At 36.3% G+C, this 22,335-nt stretch overlaps 1 protein-coding gene across 2 annotated transcripts in view; it reads right to left on the reverse strand.

The window, feature by feature from the left end:
* Window positions 1-22,335, reverse strand: part of LOC150087334 (organic cation transporter protein-like) — a 203,798-nt gene that overhangs the window by 63,607 nt on the left and 117,856 nt on the right. The window contains exon 1 of one of the 2 annotated variants that reach the window (XM_090371995.1): window positions 20,842-20,942. The exons of the other annotated variant lie outside the window; for it this stretch is intronic. Coding sequence (XP_090228121.1) covers window positions 20,842-20,910 — 69 coding nt within the window. The 5' untranslated portion in view covers window positions 20,911-20,942. Of the gene's footprint in view, window positions 1-20,841; window positions 20,943-22,335 lie in introns of those variants that run through there. 2 annotated transcript variants of the gene reach the window in all.

Genomic DNA, 22,335 nt, shown 5'->3' on the forward strand with positions numbered 1-22,335 from the left:
TAAGCTGGTAGCTACTTAACCCTATAATAGCCATAACTGGTCCACGAGGCTAAACCTAGTAAAGGATGATCATTAGTCAAAGTAAAAGTAAAAATAAAACAATTAATAAACATAATAATAATATATATCAAGTCAATTATAGGAAATAGGACACATTGAAAGGGACTTTATCGAGGGCTAACCCTTTCAATATGTCCCCCTACAATTAACCCGGCTATCAGTTTCTGATATCATCTGCTTAACACGGTCAAAAGGTAATTTATGCGATTAATGGATAAGTATAATTAAAGTTAGAAAATAATTTAGTTGTTAACAGGCTGAATGACTTTAGCCCGACCGATAGCTAAGACACATAGAAAAATTGTACTTAAACTATACAAAAAAAAAAAAAAAAAAAAATATATATATATATATATAGATAAACTGTAAAAAAAAAAAAAAAAAAAAAAAGGTAAACTGCAGCCATTATCAATATAGATAGAGATAGATATAGATAATTTTATATACCAACATATATAAAAAAATCAATAAGATAAAAATATTAATAAAATAAAAACATCTTATTATTTTAAGTTTGAAGAATTTTTTGCTGATTAAAATATAACATTAAAGTCCTTCAGAGGTTTCCCCTTGAAGAACTGCAGATCCCTGATCCCCCCCCCCATCAGATCTGCCTAACATTCTGTATTGTTTTGAATATTGGTTGTTTGATATAAGTATTCAAAGATGCTTCCATTCAAAACAGTGTAACCTTTAAATCAAAAACAAGAAAAATATATTATTACATATATACTAACTAGAAGCTATTAGCTACAATGAGAGATCTAGATGGAACTTCTACATTGCTTAGTACTGAGGTTATCAGCTGAGAGACATTACTGTTCCACTTGCCCTAGTATTTCACTATGAGAACAAGCTTTTGTTGCAATCTGTATATATCAGTGGATCATGATGCAATACCATATATCATATTAGGTTGGAGTAAAGTTATAAAACATGTGTTTTCCAAATTGGGAGAAGAGATTTATTCCTCCTCTCCACAGCATGTGATACATGGCAATTGTAAGACTGCAATTCTTGAGGTGGTAGATGACTTTCATCAACCGGTGAAATACCACCACTTTGCTTATTGGAGGCTTGAAGTGGTGAAACCCATGTTTAGTCTCTAGAGCAAAGTTTCCGGCATCCCCATCTCCCCATACTTCTCCTTCAACCCATGCACGGTACTAAGTACTATAGGTTTTGATACCTTTCGTGTTTGGGGTTCTCATAAAAAAAAAAAAAAAAAAAAAAATTACAATACTGTGTCCAAATAATAAAAACTGCACCTCAAAAAGATATCAAGCTTCTTCGGACAGTCCAAAAAGACAGACAACCACTTGGTGAGATCTATAAAAGGCACCCATATGAGGAAAGACTTTAATTTAAATTAAATTAGTAATTTATTTAATAATAAATATTTATTTATTATTGAATTACTCAAAAATGCAAGGTGATTCCAATTAATTACCTGTACCTGGTATAAAATATGTTACATACAATGATAGATATTATATTTTTGACAATTTTTATTTATGATTTATATAATTTGATATGTGAAAGACTAAATACATTTATTTCCAAAATATAGTATCAAGGAGAATAGCTAAAATCACTATGGGCATAAATGTGACCGAACAAACATGGGAATATAGTAGCACACACACATTTGAGTTGACCATGGTTTGAGCCCATGGGCTAACTATAGTAATGATCTTGTACTTTCTATATTGTGAACTCCTTTGACCATATGTGGCCTGCAATATACACAGAACAGTTATTTATTCTAAATGAAGCAAATTGGAACGAAATTTGATGCAATTAAGTTTAGGAGGTCAAAGAGCAGAGAATTTGTTGACCTTGTTGACACATTCTCAGCTCAAGGCCTGTTAAAGAAAAAAGTAATGTGATATGCATAGGATATTTTTGGAAAATAAACAGAGAAAACGGCAAGAAATTCAAAAAATTGGATGAGCCTGATGCAAGTAAGGTGTCTAGGTCACCCTATCATCTCGCAGCAAGTGCACTACTAACTCAGTTTCACACAACAAATTAAACTTAAATATTAAAATATGTGCATTAATTATGCCAGTTAAATGTAACTCAGGGTACAATTCAGCGTTTAATAGTTTAATTTTTGGTCTACATCATCATTTTTTTTTTTTTTTAATTAGAGAAATATAGCTGTTAAAAAAAAATCAGGTACCTCCATGCTTGTGTATTTTATTTTTCTGTAGAGTTTTAGTTTCAGCTTCAATTGCTCTCTGAGTCAGAAGTGAAAACTTCGATTTTATTTTTGCTTTTATGTCCATAGTCGGGAAATATTTTTACGTGTTAATATAATCTTATCTATTTATCTTTCTAAACATTAAAATAATTTTCCTCCTAGTGATATTTATTCAGCCAATGGGAGAAGAGGGATGTAGGTTATGTGTAATATGTAACAAATACATAACAGAAGCTTGTTTTACAGTGGTAAAACACTGTAAACTGTTTTACCACTGTAAACAAGCTTCTGCACCTCGTGCACACGCTTTATTTATCTAGCATCACCACACGGTACCATTCTTGATTTCCATATGTAATGTATTTATGTATTCATAGCTGAGGAAGAGACACACACAGTGTCGAAAGCTTCTGTATTTTATTTTATTAAAAGAAGCGAGTGCAGTGAGCAGGGGATGAGGCCACCTAGTGTATTTATTATTATTTAACAGAATGCACCCTTTTAAACTTTAATATGATGAAACAGAAGTGAACTGAAAATAGTCAAGTAATATTGGTTTTATATTTTATTTTATTACTGATTAGACTTGTGTTTCTCAATCTGTGCCCCCTAAGTATTTGTCATTTGGTATCCAATTCTGACAAATAAATCTTTACATAATTTATTAACAAGTATCATCTGTGTAAGTATGAGTGAGATCTTATTTAATTCATTTTCTGATTCGTTTTTACACTAATGTGACATTTCTAATGCAAAACATTTATAAGGTAAAATGTAAAAATGAATACAAATTTACATAGGGCCAGCATCATGATCTCAACTGCTGTGCCTAAAGTAGGGAGTCCTTTGTGGTAAAGACTACTGCATTATCTATGCCAGCGTTTCCCAAACCTTTTTAGTCATGGAACACTTTTCACCCCAGAGGCTCACATCTGGTGAGTATGGGCTTGGCAAACCCAGGGTCCTGAACTGGATATCATCATTCTTCTCTTTCTTGGTGATTCCCTTCTATTTCTGACTCTCTCTCTCTCTCTCTCTCTCTCTCTCTCAGGGTAACATGGAATTTTTTTTGGCTGGTGTAGCATAAACCTCAGGCTTCCTTGCACCATATGCAGGGCTGCTGCAACCCTATGTGCCGCGTTGTATTCGCTAAGTAAGCAAAATCAAATTTGCCGCTCCGAAATATTTAGATTAAAAAATAAAATAAGGCATAAATAATTATTATTCATTTATTTAAAAAGAAATGAAACAACAAACAAAAATAACAAAATAATTCTGAAATTCTGGAAATAAACTTTAAATTCTAAATCACAGTAATCTTACGCTGTCACAATAATAAAATAAAAGGAAAATTACAAAGGAAAATTTGAATAATGTTAAAAAAAATATATACAAATTTATGTTTTCTTTCTTTAAGAAATGCAAATTTATTAATTATTTCAATTATGTTTATTTGTTCCAAAAGATCATTTTCTATTGAAATTATTGCCAAATTAGAGATTTGTTGTTGACACATTGTCGATCGTAAATAATTTTTGATTAATTTTAATTTTTAAAAACTCCGTTCACCTGAGACAAATCAAACTGGTAAAGTTAGAAAAAATTCTTAATGCAACTGCTACATTTGGAAAAGTATCTGTAAAATCGTTTTTAAAAATATATTGTAATACTTAAAATGAAGTAATATTGTCTTTAATATAAATTTAAATCTAATTATTCAAATAATGCTAAACCATCCATATCAGACTCATTACAATCGATGTCACTTAATTTAATATGTAAATATTTCTACATGTTCTTTGTTATTTGTAAACCTTTCAGTTAACAAGAAACTTGTTTTGTCCATAATTTGAAAGAAAAAAATTAATGTTGAAATTTTGTTTGTCATTGATAGTAGCCATATTATTAGCCGAATCAAGAATTTTTTGGAATGCTTCCTCTGTTCTGTTTTCTATAAAATATTCCGTAATATTTTGTAGACATTCAAAAGTTTCATGTATATCAAAATTCCTTTTTTGGAGCATTTTACTTAGCGGATTAATTTTATTTAAAATATCATGCCAAATTATAATTGAATAAAGAAACATAAGGTGTTATTTTTAAGGCTATTGATTTAGAATGATTCCTTGTATCCATATCTATTTTCGTCTTCAGTGATTTCAAGTAAAAGCATCATGAATTTCTTCTATTTGGTTTATCAGTGGTTTTGGCCTCTATTCTACTTTCTCATTGGGTGTCAGACAAAGGTTTAAGTGTTAAATTAGTTATATATTTTTGAAGTACGTTCCAACAATGGGTTGATGATGAGAAAAAAATCGGTCAACTACTGAGTGCCGTGCACTCAGGATGAAAGATCCGTAGTCACGAATGGTCGTTAGTGTAGTATTTCAAATAGAGAGCTTTATGGTAACTGAAAACAGTTTCTTGTACTCTGTCTTGGTCTAAAGCTGAGGAACTAACGAAAATTTTGTCTATTTGAGTCTTTCCAGTTGTTGTGAATGGCAAGGGTGGGAGACGCGACTCCGACTTCTTCCTGGAGAAGCAATTTAAAGTTTTTGGGGGGGGAGAAACAACTGGCAGGTGAGGGCAGTACAGGCACCTCCCCACCACCGCCTCAACAGGAGGTACTCTCTGAGTACCTCCTTGCTGGGACAACTCCAGCTTTGAAAATTGTTAAAAAAAAATACTTCTCTTCACAAAATTTATAAATGACCTTTATAGAATTATTAACTAACCTTTTAGCAACCTTTTTGTCACCAAAAGGCCAGTTACTTAGTACAAAGATGCATGCTATCAAAGTGCAATAAAAAATTGTTTTTTTAATTTTAGCACAAAAAAGTAAAAGATAGATTTCAATCGGAATAGTTTTCCCTTGATAAGCATTGAATAACACATAGCTAATGTGATTTTTGAAATTTTTTGCTCCATTAGCGATGGAAATAGGGGGGGGCACAAAAATTACCCACATTTTCCTGTCTGGCGCCGCCATTTTTAATTTTAAAAATATTTTAAAAGCATATTTTAAACCTACTCGTTAAGCTCTTTCCAACGGTGTATAATAAGCTATAGGTTGTCGACAACATTTTTTGTCACCCCACATTTTACCCCCACCCCCGTTTCTCAGACAAATTTTGGTCAACAACGATCAATATGGCGTTATGTTGACCCACATGATGTGCAAACCCATGCAAAATTTCAAGTCGACAGGTTGAGTGGTTTCAGAGATACAATGCTGTGACAGACAGACAACTGAGTGACATTGTAAGGGTTCTTCGTTAGACTAAACTACGAACCCCAAAAAATATATAATTCCGAAAAAAAAAGCAACTATTTCAAAGAAAGTCTCAGTGGCGTCGTTTACAACAAGATTTAGAGTGTGGGCGGTACATGGAATGAAAAATGCTCTAGGATTAACTTGAAGCAATTTTATTATTTTTTTAAAACGTTTGCGTTTTTCGCGCACAATTCGAGCCCTGAACACACAAATTATGAATATTTAGATTTACTCAATAAATATATTTGATATATATTCAAACAGTCCCTATCTGGTAGGATCAGGCGCAGGATAAAATCCAAGAAAATGTTCCCTTATTTCAACTTTCATAGGTAATAGGTGCTTTTCATAGGTGCTTCTGTCTCTAACTATAAATCTAAAGTATCACAGTCATCTGTTGAACATGACTTGCAATGGATGTTGTATCAAAAATCCTAGCAAAATATCTAGTCATTTCTGGTATTTTATCTATAATATTTTGCAAAATTATTTCAATAATTTCATTTTGTATTTGATCGCCCAAATAATGCCGATATTTTTCGATTCAGATTTCTGAATACGGCGAATATGTTCTGCCATAACTGAATCAAATTTAGCAATTGTTTCAGTAAGTTTTAAAAAGTTACCATTATTATTTTCATATAAATCTTTTGAAGATCCCCCGAACGCTGTACACTGCCTTGCTAAAAATAGTATCATATACTGTATATTATTCTTTCAATTACCTACTACCAATACCTTTTTTTCTATACAGTATTATATAATCGCTGTTCTCTAGCGTCGATTGTAATGTTTGCCTTTAGTGACTGCCAGATCTAACCATTTTTTATATGAACCACACTTGTTTCATACTTACCTAGAATAGCAGATAAATTTCTCCAATTACTGAATCTAAATTGATTACTTAGTTGATTTTACAATAGCCAAATATCTTGCAATAAAAGCAAAATACTGTACAGAATTTTGCGATAAAGAATTAACCTTTGACTTTTTTTTCTCCATTTTTTTAGAATTTTCATATAATAAACATCTGAAAATTATCTTTGACGTTAATCGCAAGATTTTCTCTATTTTTAAGTTGAGTAGGATAATTTGAATCAATTAATCGCGTTGTTTTTTGGATCAGTTTACCTCGATAATGATATATTTGAGTCAATATTTATTAAATATAATTACAAAGGGGAAATAAAAATCGCTAAATAGAAAATTTCGCTATTAAAAAGTTCGTTAAACAGACGTCCGACTTGTACGTGTCAAAAAAAAAAAAAAAAAAATTTGGCGCCTTCCTCAACTGCCGCCTGTAAGCGACGCTACCTCGCCTACCCATTTGCGGCGGCCCTGACCATATGGCTAATAATAATAATCATCATCATCTTACAATATATTCACAGAACACAAGTTTAGAGGGAGCCAAAGAACTGTTTGCTAATATTTTATTAAGTACGATGCATCAGGAGCATCTTTATTTCCAACACATGTAAAGCCGGAATTCAAATAACTGTCATTCTTTCGTTTTGGTCTTTTATTAATTGGTTCTTGTTTTTGGGGAACAAAAGGCTGCAATTGTTCATCCTCACTTTGAAGTGTGACAATATTGTGTTCGTTTTCATCGATCACAGTTGCACTACTAGAAGTAGTTTGCTTCTCATTTTAAAGTTCCTTTTTTCAACCACAAATCCATGGTCACATATTTTAATAATAATATTTCGAAATACTAATAATTATCAAAAAAAAATTATACAAGGAAATGAGTTTAGTTATGATATCGGTTCGCTTCCTCCTCTCCTTCAACCCGTGTACTCCAGGATAAATCGCATACGAATGGCATATTAGATCACTACATTGCTACTTCTTCGTAGATGTCATTACTTCCTAGCATACGTCTCTACGCAAAAGCCCGCCAAACTAAAGTGTGCCGCGGTCTATTTGATTATTAGTCTATGCCAGTATATTAATAACCGGGAAAAATTATAATGATACAAAAGTGGTGTATGCTACAAATTTGCAAAATTTATTTATTTTATTTTTTTAATTATTAATTACAATTTTTCATGGAACACTTCTTCACATCCTGAGCTGGATATCATCATTTTTCTCTTTTTTGGTGATAGTAGTAGTAGTGGCATGTGATGCAAGAAAGCAAGTGTATGAACTTATGCAGCTTCAGCCAAAAAAAAAAAAAAAAAAAATTACAAAACAATTCCCTCTAAATGTTTGTCCAGTTGCTCCTTAAATTTATTTAACCTATCAACTTCCACGACAGACAGATGGAAGTTTCATCCAGCAATTAACCACCCGATCGCTAAAGGCAAATTTCCGCACATCTATTCGACATCTGTCTTTCCTCAATTTGGATTTATGTCCCCTTAGGTTCGTAATCTGAACTAGTGGAAGAATCCCATCAGAATTCAGCGTGCTCAACCCATTCAAGGCCTTATACACCTCAATCATATCACCTCACAGGTGACTGGTCTCCAGCCGCTGCAATTTGCAAAACTTAAGCCTCTCTTGGTAAGAGGATCCCTTCATACCCCTCACCAATCGTGTTGCCTTCTCTATACATGCTCAAGCAAATCTACATCTTGTCTAATCTAAAATGAGGCCTCCAGACCTGTCCACAGTACTCAAGGCGTGGCCTTACCATTGCTATATACAGAGGGACTATCACCTCCTTTTCCCTGCTAGAAAAATTTCTGTTTATCATTGATAAAACCCCATGACGTGCCCTGGCAGCCTCTCTGCATTGCTCAGAAAACTTCATATCTGACTGCACAATTACTGCCAAGTCTTTTTCATTTTCTACCACTTTAAGTGTAATACCACACAGTTGGTACGTTTCTCTGGGGTTAATTCTACTCATATGCAGTACTTTGCATTTGTCAAGGTTAAACTTCAGTTGCCACTTTTCAGCCCATCTTCCCAAATTTTATAGATCCTGTTGCAGTAGCACACTGCCATTACTGTCATTAACAACCCTGCCAACCTTTGTATCATCTGCAAACTTTGACACTAAGCCTGATATATCTTCATCAATAGCATTGATAAATATAAAAAAAAAAAAAACAGTAGACCCAACACCGAACCCTGTTGGACTCCACTAATAAAATTAGTCCACAAAAAGCAGCACCCATTGATTACCACCCTCTGTCTTCACCCACTCAACCATCCTTTTAACCATTGTAGCAACTTACACTTAATACCATTCTGCACCAATTTGTACAGTAGTCTTATTATTATTATTATTATTATTATTATTATTATTATTATTATTATTATTATTAGCCATATGGTGCAAGAAAGCCTGAGGCTTATGCTGCATCTGCCAAAAAAAAAAAAAAAAATCCTAATACCCTGAGAGAGAGAAGTAGAAAGGAATCACCAAGAAAGGGAAGAATGATGATATCCAGCTCAGGACCCTGGGTGTGCCAAGCCCATACTCACCAGATGTGAGCCCCTGGGTCTTCCATGAGCAACAGTGTGAAAAGCTTTCCTGAAATCGAAGTATATGATATCAAAATTATTTTTTGCATCCAGTTCCTTTGTAACCACATCATAATACCAATCAAATTTGTCAGACGAGGCTTTCCCTTAACAAACCGATGCTGTGTCTGAATTATTGCTGCAGTCTTGATTCCCTCCTACTTGTTTCTCTCTCTCTCAGGGTACTCAAAAATTTTTTTTGGCCGGTAGAGCATAAACTTCCTTGCACAACAACAATAATAATAATAGGGGTGCGATGGCCCAGTGGTTAAAGACACTGGACTACCAGCCTGATGGACCCGGGTTCGAGTACCACCTTGGCGGAAGCGAACGCGGCTCCTTCAGGCTGGGAGACTGGTATAATAATATTAGTAATAAATTAGAATAATAATAAATTAATTAATAGTAATAAAAAAATTAAACATCGTGAAAGTTGCTCCAATGGACTTACCTACCCCAAGGTCGGAGTAGCGGCTAAGGCAGATTGTGGCGTCACTCGCGAGAACTACCACTGGACATAAGCTAAACAGGTCCACCTCCAATAATGAATGATGTCGCAGAGAAATATTAATCATACTGCATCGAGTGTGGCCAGGATAAAGTCACTCGCGTTCAGGCCTTACGCAGAGAGTTCGGTTCGAAATATCAGAGACGGTCTCCCGAGTAAGACAGTAGAGCGAGTGTTGCTGTCCCCCGTATGGCTACCACAAGAGAAGGGCAAGACCATCCAGCCTCACCAACTGGAAGTGCTTCCTATGCATCTGACCACCCAGGAAGGGAGAAAACGCCAACGCATGAAGTGAAGCATCAAGATGAATATGTACATCATGCAAGCATACTACGAAATAACGAAGCTGGAGACCGATATGACAACTTACAGGGCGAGACTACATATCAAGTGGCTGGAACGTATATATTCAGGTTACTGAACAGCGAATAGCGGACCAGACAAGGACCATTGTCACGAAAAACCTAATAGCCCCTGCAATCTTGGAAAAAAATCAATCAGGACGTGAGCGATCAACTACAAAGGATAAAGAATACGGAACCAGAGGAGGAAGAACATACCACCGTCGAACCAGAGGCAGAAGAGCAAGAGGAAATACAACCCGTAGAAGCTGAAGTGGAAATAGATAAGGTCGTGATATCCAAAATAGAGGACGAGTGGAAGAAGGCCCTAACAGAATTCGAAGGAATGGACCCCACAAAGAGTCACGTGATACCGAAGCAGAGGCCGAATAGAACCTTGTGGAGAGTCACAGACCATCTGAATCGGCACATAGTACCGCATTACCTCGACAGCAATGGTGCAACACTGGAGGCCATCCACACAGCTGTGTATTGTGCTGCGATAGCAGCCACGAGGATTAATGTGAGAGAAGCGAGAGACCAGCAGCAGAAGAACCGAAAACAGACGGAACCACCAGCTTAGGAAAGAAGACTTCAGCAGAAGATAGAAGAATTAAGAGTCAAGATAGGCCAATTGACACAGTACCAACGGAGCAATAGGAGTAAGAAATTAATTGGAAAAGTGAAGAGCATCCTCAAGAGAGAGACAGCATCCACAGAAAACATCAGACAAAAAATCAGAGAATAGGAGAGTACTTGGACACATTGAAGCAGAACCTCCTTGCACCCAGCAAGAGACTACGCCGATACAAAGAGAGCTCCAAGAGGGAAATAAACAACCGAATCTTCGATGAGGATCAAAGAGGTTTCTATAGGAATCTCGGAGAAGACGGGAAAGAAGGGAACGGACCACCCGAGAAGAAGGCGATTGAAGATTTCTGGGGAAACATATGGAGCAGAGAAGTAAAACATAACAGCCGAGCCACCTGGATAGAACTAGAACGCAAGAAAACCAACGACGTACAAGAAATGAGAGGATGGGAGATTCGGGAAGAAGTAAAACAGACTATCACGAATTCTCACAACTGGCGAACTCCAGGAATAGATAACGTCCACAACTACTGGTACAAGAATCTCACTTGCACACACAAGAACCTGGCAGAGCAGTTCACTCAAATGATAGCATTTATTAAATAAAGTGAAGATCTGTGGTCTTAAATTTTATTAGAAAAAGAAAAAAATTTCAATCAAGTCAAGGGCACGACACTTTAATATAAATTTTCTTTTATCCCTCACGTAAAGAACTTAGCTGAAAAGATTAACAAGTTTACTGCCAATGCGATTAGGCTCTCAAGAGCTGAATGGGGTATAAAACACAAAATTTGGCATTATATTATAAGGCATTATATTATATTATTTTTGACAATTGTAGTATATGCGGCTGCCATATGGTTTCCTAGGGTTACTCACGTCACAGTGAAGGCCAAACTCATCATTTCAGAGAAAGATGATATTGACAACACACACAGATGCTGCAGAAAAACATCAACCAATGCTTTACAAGTGATCTCAGGTTGTATCCCGATTGACCTTTATGTGGCATACCGAGGCATGATTTCTAACTTAAAGAAATGTTTGGCAACTCAAATCCTCGACATTGCAAGTAATCCGGCCATTCGGCAAGAGAAAATTAATCTTTGGACAAAATTCACTGAGAAGTGGAAATACAGATGGCAATCCAGTGAAACAGGACTCACTACCAGGGAGTTCATTGAAGACGCAACGTTTGCTGTAAATAAGAAAGTTATGGGATGGTTTTATCCTTCAATGACAACTTCATATTTAATAACTGGACAGGGTTCACTGCGGGATAAATTGTGTAAAATTTGGACTTGAACCTGTTCCTTTGTGTTTTTGTGGAGCAGTAGAAGATTGGAGGCATGTTCTGCTTCATTGCCCGGCTTATGACGACTTCAGACAAGAACTATTTAACAGCACTCAACCTATTAGGACTGACAACCTCAATATTTTGATTCAAGATGCCAAGAACTTTGCAGCATTCCAATCCTTTTCTGACAAGGTGTTTAAAAGAAGACGCACCTTGTTTACTAATTCTAGAAGTGGACAGTAGTATTGACAGATGTATTCATGAAATTATATTTCTACCTTACAGCTGTTAACTTAGAAACTAAATGTTGTGTTCTTAATTAGTAATAATATAGAATGTATAAAATGGTATTAACTATACATAAATTTTTTTTATTTCTTTTTTTTTTTTTACATAGAATATATATATATATTTTTTTTTAATTTTCTTTTATTTATTTTATAATATTTTTTTCCCCTCGGGTTGAGCAGCCTGAGGGCTCCTGTCCTTTGCTATTACACTCCTTCCACTGGACGACAAATTGGATAAATAATAGAACCAGGCACAACTACTCATGCTTAGAAATGGGCAGTGATTGACAGGGTGTTGATCGCTGTAGAGTGTAGACAGTTACCCTCTCTCTCTCTCTCTCAACACAGATTTTCCAAGGTGGAGTTCGACTAAACGTCTAGGTGCCACCCAAAAGAAGTACATCCGCATACATACATACATAGTATATCTTTTATTGTGTTTTATTCCTTGCAAGTGAAGCTGTATAATTAAAATTGTTTCTTACGCAGAATGCGATGATTGTAAATAGAAAGTGTTTGCATCTATGTATATTTGAATATTATATGTAATAAAAATGTATGTAAATTAAAAAAAAAAATGATAAGGCACCCCGAGACAATCCCGAAGTTTCTCACTCAAGGAACCACATATCTGAAGCTTAAAGACGAAGATAGAAGAAAGTCGGCGAAATATAGGCCAATCACCTGCCTCCCAACAATGTACAAGATCCTGACCAGCTGCATAACCAGGAAGATAACAGACCACTTGGAGAGCCAGAGCATAATGGCCGAACAGCAGAAAGGATGCAAGCGGCTGAGCAAAGGATGCAAGGAGCAATTAACCATAGATGCTGCAGTTATGGAGCAAGCATTCAAGAAGCGCATCAACATGTACACAGACTACATCGATTACCGCAAGGCCTTCGACTCCATGCCTCATAGCTGGCTAATAGAGGCGCTGCAAATCTACAAAGTCAATGCGATAGTGACAAACTTCCTAGGGGAAACGATGGCGAAATGGAGTACCACCATTAACGTCGAAAACATCACAACCAGGCCAATCCCATCAGGAGAGGTTTCTTTCAGGGAACCCATTGTGGTTCTGTCTAGCACTTCACCCGCTATCTGCCATGCTCAACAGTAGCAAGTACGGATATAACCTGAAAGAAGGAAGAACCTGTACACCCTCCCCATCTGATGTATATGGATGACATCAAGCTCTATGCAGGAACCGAAAAGCACCTTCAGCAACTACTCCAGATCACCGAAGAATTCAGCAAGGATATTAGGATGGAATTTGGTCTAGACAAATGCACGACCCACGGATTGCATCAGGGAAAATTAGTCAACCAAAACTACCAGCTAAAGTGGTAAAGAGATCGAAGCCATGGCAGAGGGAGAGGCCTACAAATACTTGGTGATGATGCAGGCTCAGCAGCTACAGCACAAGGAAATTAAGGCCTGCCTGAACGAAAAATACCACCAGAGACTCAGAAGCCTGCTGAAAGTAAAGCTGAACGGAGGGAACACAGTTAAAGCCATAAACACCTATGCAGTCCCAGTGCTAACATACTCCTTCGTGATCATAGATTGGACTAATACCGAGCTGGAGGATATCATAAAAAATACAAGGACAATGATGACCAAGAGCCGCCAACGCTACCCGAGAGCTGCCGTGGAGAGACTGACAATTGCCCGGGAAGAAGGAGGAAGGGGCCTGATAGACCTCATTGAGCAACAGAAGAGAGCGATAGTTAACCTGAAGGATTACTTCCAGAAACACACAGCAGCACTCCACCAGGCCATAAGGAAGATAGACAAGCGGTATACCCCACTCAACCTAAGCGATGAGTTCCCTCCCCCCAACCAGGAGGTACAAACGAAGCTAGAAAGATGGGTAGGAAAGACACTGCGTGGCAGACACTACAATGATCTCCATCAGGGTCACATAGATAAAATTGCTTCCAATGCATGGCTCACGAGCGGGACGCTCTTCCCCGAGACTGAAGGATTCATGGTCGCCATCCAAGACCAGGTAATCAACACCAGGAACTATAGAAAATACATCACCAAGGAGCCCGGAGTGTTAGATGACACATGTTGACGATGCCACCTGGCCTCAGAAATGATCCAACACATCACCGCGGGATGCAAGGTGATCACCCGGACTGAGTACACTCAGAGACACGACCAGGTAGCCAGGATAATACATCAGAAGCTAGCAAGGAAATACCAGTTGATCGAAGAAAGTGTACCGTACTACAAGTACGAACCCCAGGCAGTACTAGAGACCCCAACCTACAAGCTGTACTGGGACCGCGCCATAATAACGGATAGGACAATCCCGCACAACAGACCGGACATAACCCTTGTGGACAAGAAGGAAAAGGTTACATATCTGATTGACGTAGCGGTACCCAACACTGGCAACCTGCAGAAAACCCATGGGGAAAAAAATCAGGAAGTACACGAACCTAAGACAGGAGATCAGATATGTGGCATATGCAACAAGTAACGACCATCCCGATCATCGTGTCAACCACAGGTATGGTGCCAAAGACCCTACATAACAGCCTAGCAGCAATAGGTCTCCCAGCGAACACCTACAAGGAACTCCAGAAAGTCGCAATCCTGAACACCTGTAGGATAGTCAGAAAGTTCCTCGACCAACAGTAACACCAGACATAACAACAACCACCTGTATACTTGGTAGCAATACCCGTCACGAGGTGAAACCCCCAATCAGGGAGAAATAATATAAGATCAGCAATAATAATAATAATATCTCATGGAACACAGTTTTGGAAACGCTGATCTAAGCTATTTAAATCCTGCTAGACGCAAAAACGCATGAAAAGACAAGAAGCCACAATAAAACAAAATAAGCAGTCCTGCAAACTTCTTATAATTAAGCTGACATAGCATTAGCTGTATTATTGGAATAAGATAATGATATGCAGAAACCATATGAATCCTGCAAACGTTTACTGCAATTTTTTAGAATAATTCTGGAACCTGTGTGTATGAAATTCTCCGATGAATGTGCAACTGACTGTATTGCAAATACAAGAAATATTTATTTTTGGAACAAGTATGGGCTTGGGAAACAAACCCAGGGTCCTGAGCTGGATATCATCATTCTTCTTTCTTGCTTTCTTGGTGATTCTCTCTCTCTCTCTCTCTCTCTCTCTCTCTCTCTCTCTCTCTCTCTCTCTCTCTCTCTCTCTCTCTCTCTCACAGGGTAACACGGGATTTTTTTTTTTTTTTGGCTGGTGCAGCATAAGCTTCAGGCTTCCTTGCACCTTATGGCTAATAATAATAATAAGGATAATTCACATTTCTTTTGGAAATTGGAACACAGCTCACCACATGATATAATATGAGCTGTGTTATCCAATAGGACAATAGGCACAGTAGTTACTGTGCCTAGGCCTACCAAAACTAGAGAGTTTACGAAGAAAAATATTGACCATATTTTGTTTATTATTATTATTATTTATAATTTTTTTTGTATGAAAAAAAAAAAAAAAACTGTAACAAAGAACCAAGCAAGCGGCCTGCAAAACAGAAGCGAAACTAAGACCTACAACGACCTTAATCCTGATCTATACAAGGCTTCAGTGTTTTCCATGCACTTGTTCAGCCCGTATTTCTTGAGGGTCTTCACAACTAAGCAACTTACCTCAACTTTCGCTTAAAACTTATGGTTTAGGCTGGTTGAGAATGGCTCTAAGTTTTCATCTCATCATATCCCAAACACGCTCAACAGGAGACAAATCAAGACTTGATTTGTCTCCTGTTTGAACTAGCAGGCCAGGAAAGCATGTTGACATCGCAGAGAAACTGTCTGACAACATTAGAGATACGCAGAGAAACTGTCTGACAACATTAGAGATATAGAGCCGAGCATTATCTTATTGAAATAAAGGGTTATGTAACTGCTGAAGAAATGGCAGAAGGAGAGATCTGTTTATTTTCAATATACAGTCGATCTGAAAGATTACCTTTGACAAAAAAATCAAGTGAACGGTTATCATACAAAAGATGATACTTCACATTATGATTCCTGGTGTTCACTCTGTTTCCTTTGTTGAATACAGGCAGGAAACCTTCTTTCGTCGGGCGTTACCACACATAGATCATTCTGTTACCACTTTCCAAACAGAACTTTTACTCATTCTTCATTCCAGCTGGCTCTGTTTCGGCGCCACTAAAATAACTGTATACGATGAGATGTCGGGAGGGGGGGTGGAGAAAAGCACAATGTAAATGTAATCCGCCTCTGAAAGTCTTCTACTAGTGATGCTTCTTGATAGCGGATATGCTCCTCAGGTGGTAGATGACTTTCATCAACCGGTGAAATACCACCACTTTGCTTATTGGAGGCTTGAAGTGGTGAAACCCATGTTTAGTCTCTAGAGCAAAGTTTCCGGCACCCCCATACTTCTCCTTCAACCCATGCACGGTACTAAGTACTATAGGTTTTGATACCTTTCGTGTTTGGGGTTTTCATAAAAAAAAAAAAAAAAAAATGCTGAAGATGAATTAACAGTCTGTAATCCCTCAGAAAAGCAAATACGTCAATCGCAGCCCCTACCAGCGGCAACTGACACATATGATATTATCCAGACAAACATTAGAGCATGAGATGGTACCAACATCGATCAATTGTTTCAGGATCTTGTCTAACATGAACAGTAATTTACTGAGTGGACCATCCAGGCAGAGGTGTATTGCTAAAAAAAATAGTACCGGAACGCTCGTTCTCCAGAAGATTCTATGATAACACCATATAATGACTATATGAAAAAAGTACCGGCACGTTGTTCCGGCCCGAATACACCACTGCCTCCAGGCTCATTGAGCCAGACTACTCGATCCCATTACAACTCATTCAACTGGTATATGCTGCTTGTAGTCTGATAGCTTTTACGACAAACTGGTTCACCAATACCTGGTCTTCTTTTGCATTACAAATTACCTAAGAAACCAGGAATTAAATAAATTTTATCGCCGATTGTAAGCAAAGGGTCTGAAACACATAAATTTGCATTTTGTAATATTATTTTTTAAAAGATTATATACTGGACAATCAGTTAACAGACAAAATCATAAATATAATGTGAGCGCAAGGTGGGAGGGATTTCGAGTCCACAATTTTTTCCTTCCTCTGATCCTGCAAGCATTATTATTCTACAGACTTTTGGTTACCACTAACAGGCAACAGAATAATAATGAAACCGCAATGAAAGAATAACATGTATTATACAGATAAAATCTTAATCAATGACATTAAAAGCAGAGCCTTTACGTAGAGTGTGTGCGGTCTGTGGCTGAGTACAGCTGGACAGTCATACCAAGTACAATAAATAATTATTTTCTACAAGCCGGTTTCCTTGAGAAGTTAGAAAACCTGTTTGAAATTAATAACGAGAATACTGAAGCATATTTCCAGCACCGTTAATTCATTATATCACTTTCAAGCAGAGGTTAATAAGTGAGCATGGATTTCCTATATTCGATAATATCCTTTTTTGAATATGATTATATACTAAAACTGATGCGGTTACTTATTCAGATAAAAAGCAAAATACTGTATGTTGTTACTCCAGTGAGGACTTGTCCGTTGTTTCAAAACGCTTTGCAGTCGTTTCGGACTTTTAGTTATGCAACGAACTAATGGATTTCCAAAGTGATTTTGAAAAAAAGAGTCGGCAGCAGAGAGTCTGTGGACTAATCCATTGGCACACAGAACCACGATTAAATCCACCAGCTACTTTCTAAAAATATCGCAGTAGGTAAATTAACCTTTGGAATTAGCAGAATAGAGGTAAGAGCAAGATAAGAATTCCTTGTTATTTTATATTTTCTTTACAGTAGCCGTATATTACATATTTTGAATTTGTTTTAGTAAATGTGGTCTAAAAGTCAATTAAAGACACATTCTGTTATTGTTGCAGATTTTTTTTTTTTTTTTTAAGAGGAGCAAATCTTGACTATATATAGGTGAACTGAATTTTTTTTTTTGTACTGATCTTAATAAACTAGCGAACTACGAAAGTAATATTAATAATATTACATACGAAAGTAATAATACCAAAAGAAGAAACTAAAAAATTAAAAATAAAAAATCGTAGGAAAAGATTTCAGTTTATTAAACTGAAAAGTTGTGATTAACCGTCTCTCTCGGTGGTGGTGAGCCTCCCACAGAGCTGATACTCTGGCCAAGTGCGAAAAACGAACCGCATCCGGCCCCGTGCACTGATCACGGGGCCAGATTTTGAAGCCTATAACAAACTGGGACTTGGTTTGCTTTCATTGGGAAAGCAAACCAAGTCCCAGTTTGTTAGAGGCTTCAAGGTGAAACGCAACTAAGTTATTCAATAAGCATTTTCGCGTTTTTTTTTAAATTTTTTATTTACTTTATCTCGTTTCTAGATAAAAACACATCCTACACATACGAAATAATTATATTTTATTTTTTGTTTCGAAAATCGAATGCCTAAATTTATAATTATGCTTAACGGGTTTTGGTTTTTTTTTTTTTTTTTTAAACCCTGTAATGATACCAAACGAAGTATTCAGTTATTTTTAATTTATATATATATATATATATATATATATATATATAAAGATCAAATAATAATTTTCGGTTCCGCCCAGTTATTTTGCACACGGTCTAGTAAACTATCGCCTTCCCATTTAAACTTGTAAACTCCTCAGGGGATTACGAGTTTAAATGGGAAGACAAGACTTCGTTTATTAATTTTCAAACTGTGGAAAAAGGCCGTAAACTGACTCGTTCTTTTTAAAGGGCGCCAGTGGAAAGTTTGAGAACAACTGATTAAAATTTGTCGATGTCTAATCGTCCATCCATGTATCTTTGTTTGTACAAAGCTATTTCAAGCTATTCCTACTTTGGAAATAGCTGAGCGACCCAGATGCGCTCAAAGCATTAGACTCTACTTTGAATATTCATTTAAGATTTGCCCGTTACTTTTGAATTTTCAAAAAAAAAAAAGTGAACGGTCTTCATTTCGGATATCTGAATTGAGCCCTTTATCAAATAAAATCCTTTCCAGCTATAGCATTGACCAATTATCATACTTGGCTAAATACGAGATGCAGCTAGAAAGTTCCAGGATGGGTTAGAAGTTAAACTTGAATTATCCACAGGTAGCGAGAATTCTGCATTCAACTATAACCGCCGAAGTTTGCACGCAAAAGCATCATGCAGTTCATATCGTGAATAAACTGGCGAATTATCCCAACCTTAAATTTCAAATAAATAGCAATTACCCATACAGAGAAATATACTGCTGTTTATTTTGACTAAGTTTGGCGCATGATTTCACTCATAATGATGCTTGATGCATGATGCTTCTATGTGCAAATTTCGGCTTGTCATACGGTTACGTGCAGAATGATGCATTCATGCCACTTGTACGATAGTTGTATAGCTTGAATGTTTTCAGCTCTAAACTCATACAGAGTTAAAATTTAACTTACCAATTATATGCTTTTGTTCACTTCGAAATCTTTTATGAACTCTCTTTACTGATATATATTTTAATGTCCTTGACTCACTGGACTTTTCTCGAAGGAGCCAAAATGAACTTTTTGTAGAATAAAAACTTCAGTGAAGTTTTTATTCTACAAAAAAGTTAGAGGGAGCCAAATCGTGTAGGGAGGATGTTTCAACTGAAGAATACGTTTTTCCGCCAGAAATTGCCTCACAGATAAAGCGCGGGCTCACATGTATTAACGGTAAAGAAATTTCTGAGGGACCCACAAAAGTGATCAGCCCTCCTCCTATAAATGCACTTCTTATATTTTATGTTTCATTATAATTATATGATTTATTTATTTTTTATGTTGTTTATGAAATTATTTGGGGCCTCCCCCTCCCCTCTAAATATAAGACGCCGCAGTGCAGGTCTTCTGTCTTTCCGCAACGCCACTTGTAGAATAGTCCTTTATAATGAATTATTCGTTCTGATTAATGAGACCATTTTTCTGAATCAAATATACAGTATACAATATACAAATATATCAAATATACCTTGCTTTTCATAGAAAATTTTCTATTGTATTAATAATAATCTTTATTTCACATTAATTTCATGGCGAGAACAGCAATGCCAGGGGTTTACAAATCAGAAATTTCACTGGTAAAAGGAAGGCAAATTTAACGTTTTTGCAGCTTCAGTTAAATGGTCAAACTCTCTTAAAACTTGGGCGCCTGGTGATGCTAACCTTCAATTCAGTGAAGCATAAATCATTAAACTTACAGAGGTTTCCCCAGTAGAAACTTTAAATGAAACTACAAATTTCAAAATAAACACCGAAAGTCATCGTTGAAATCACTGCACGAGTCAAATAAATGCGCTTCTCCTATCTTTTCTTGGGAAAGACTTCCCTCCTCCAGTCTCCAAACCTGCGTGTATGTATATTCTATAGGCTTTTAGACCGGCTGAAAACAGATTACCACAACTGTCCTCATAGTAGAAGCAGGACGTGTGAAAATTCAGTGGTTCAAACTAACTCGCGAGATGTACGGACATCAGAGCATCTAGCGGGCCGGCTAGCTAGCATTTGCCGTTTGATCTGACCACTCCTCTTACTCTCGCTTTCAGAATATTTTTCTTATTAAGAAAATATAAGGCTTATTATACAAGTCATTCAGCTAACAAATATCTTTTAATAAACTAGTAAATATATATTTTTAAATTCTTTTCAATTTAGATAATTAAAGGAAATATTTAATGGTACTGTTAAAGTATTCCATTCTAAATTGTTCCATTATTCAACTTACAAATTCATTTTTCCTTGAATCATTAGCAGAGGACGATACGAGCAGACTGTGTACTTCAGTAGCATTCATTTCAGTATCCAATGATGAAACGTTCGAAGTCTCCATTTTAGTGGACATAGTAACTACAATTTGATTACACCTCAACTGGGAAGTGAATCTAACGAAGGGTTCGGGTGGGAGCTAATATACTATGTGAACTTCCTGTTAGCACAAAACATGATTAATAACGAGTTTCGGAGAATTTGACAGCAGCCTTCTTTTGGGAGAAGAAAACCAAGAACCTGCACAATAGGCTGCGACACCAGCAAGATTGCACAATAGCGTACAAGATCGACGATTACCTGCTACGTCAACACGGTTTGCAAAGATTATAAGAAAAACCAGCGTATAATTTTCTCCACAGGGTGTGGTGGACACATATATTAAAGAAAAAAAATGTTTACAATATCCTTCAGGAATTTAATTCCGAAACATCACGGTCCGCTGATTTTTATATCTTCTGCTAATATATGTACACAGTCAATTATTAATATCAAAATAATTTTCACCATTTTTATTACTTTTATATCTTCTGCTAATACGTGTACACACCCAATTATTAATGTCGAAATATTTTTCCCATTAGTAATACCATAAGGCTGGAAACAGCCCCAAAAGAAAGGTGTCATCGGTGTTAGCAGAAGTTAGGTTGCTAACGTCATTGCTGTTTCTGAAAGGTCATCTAAAAAAGTGGTAGAGAAAATTCGATCTATCAATTACATTACCATAACTACGCTGTACTCATCGGCACCATGGCAGTAACAGAGTGGTCTTCCACAAGGGTGCATAACCAGGTGAGTGACAAGGGCCCGTGATTGATAAATACGGTGCTGTTTCTTATATTCTCTCTCTCTCTCTCTCTCTCTCTCTCTCTCTCGCAGAGAGAGAGAGAGACTGAAATTGTGCGAGACTGAAATTAATTACTGTATTTTTGTTCAAAAATTTATTTTCATTTTAACGCAAACGATATGGTTTACCGCATAAAAAAATTAAGGTATTTTATACACAGCTACGAAGAGAATATTATTTTATTTATATATTATTTATTTTTTTGGAAATTTCTTTTTTAAAGTAAAATTTTATTGAACTATAACATCCATACATAATTTTTTTAAAATAATAGAAAATGAAGTTTATTCATTGCTCTTTTTCTTTATATATAATTTTATTTAATATTCTGCAATGAGATTTGCTGAATATTTAAAAAAAAATTACATAAAGATATCTGTTTTTTCAATTAACTCAAGTATTGTATGTCTACTTATATATTCCGTTACCTATCGTTTACTAATATTATTATTTTATGAGCTTCAAACTTATCCATTAAATTTATCAATTATATATGTTCCAAGAAAAAAATCTGTTCATGAAGAGTTCATTTAAAGGTAAGAAATAGGAAGTTGTAGGGAATCTTCAACTATGTGTGCTTTTGAAACACTAAAAAACAGAACGCTC

The sequence above is a fragment of the Mastigoproctus giganteus genome, chromosome 4 (assembly GCF_048544385.1).
Source record: "Mastigoproctus giganteus isolate SK-2022 chromosome 4, ASM4854438v1, whole genome shotgun sequence".
NCBI lineage: Eukaryota > Metazoa > Arthropoda > Arachnida > Uropygi > Thelyphonidae > Mastigoproctus > Mastigoproctus giganteus.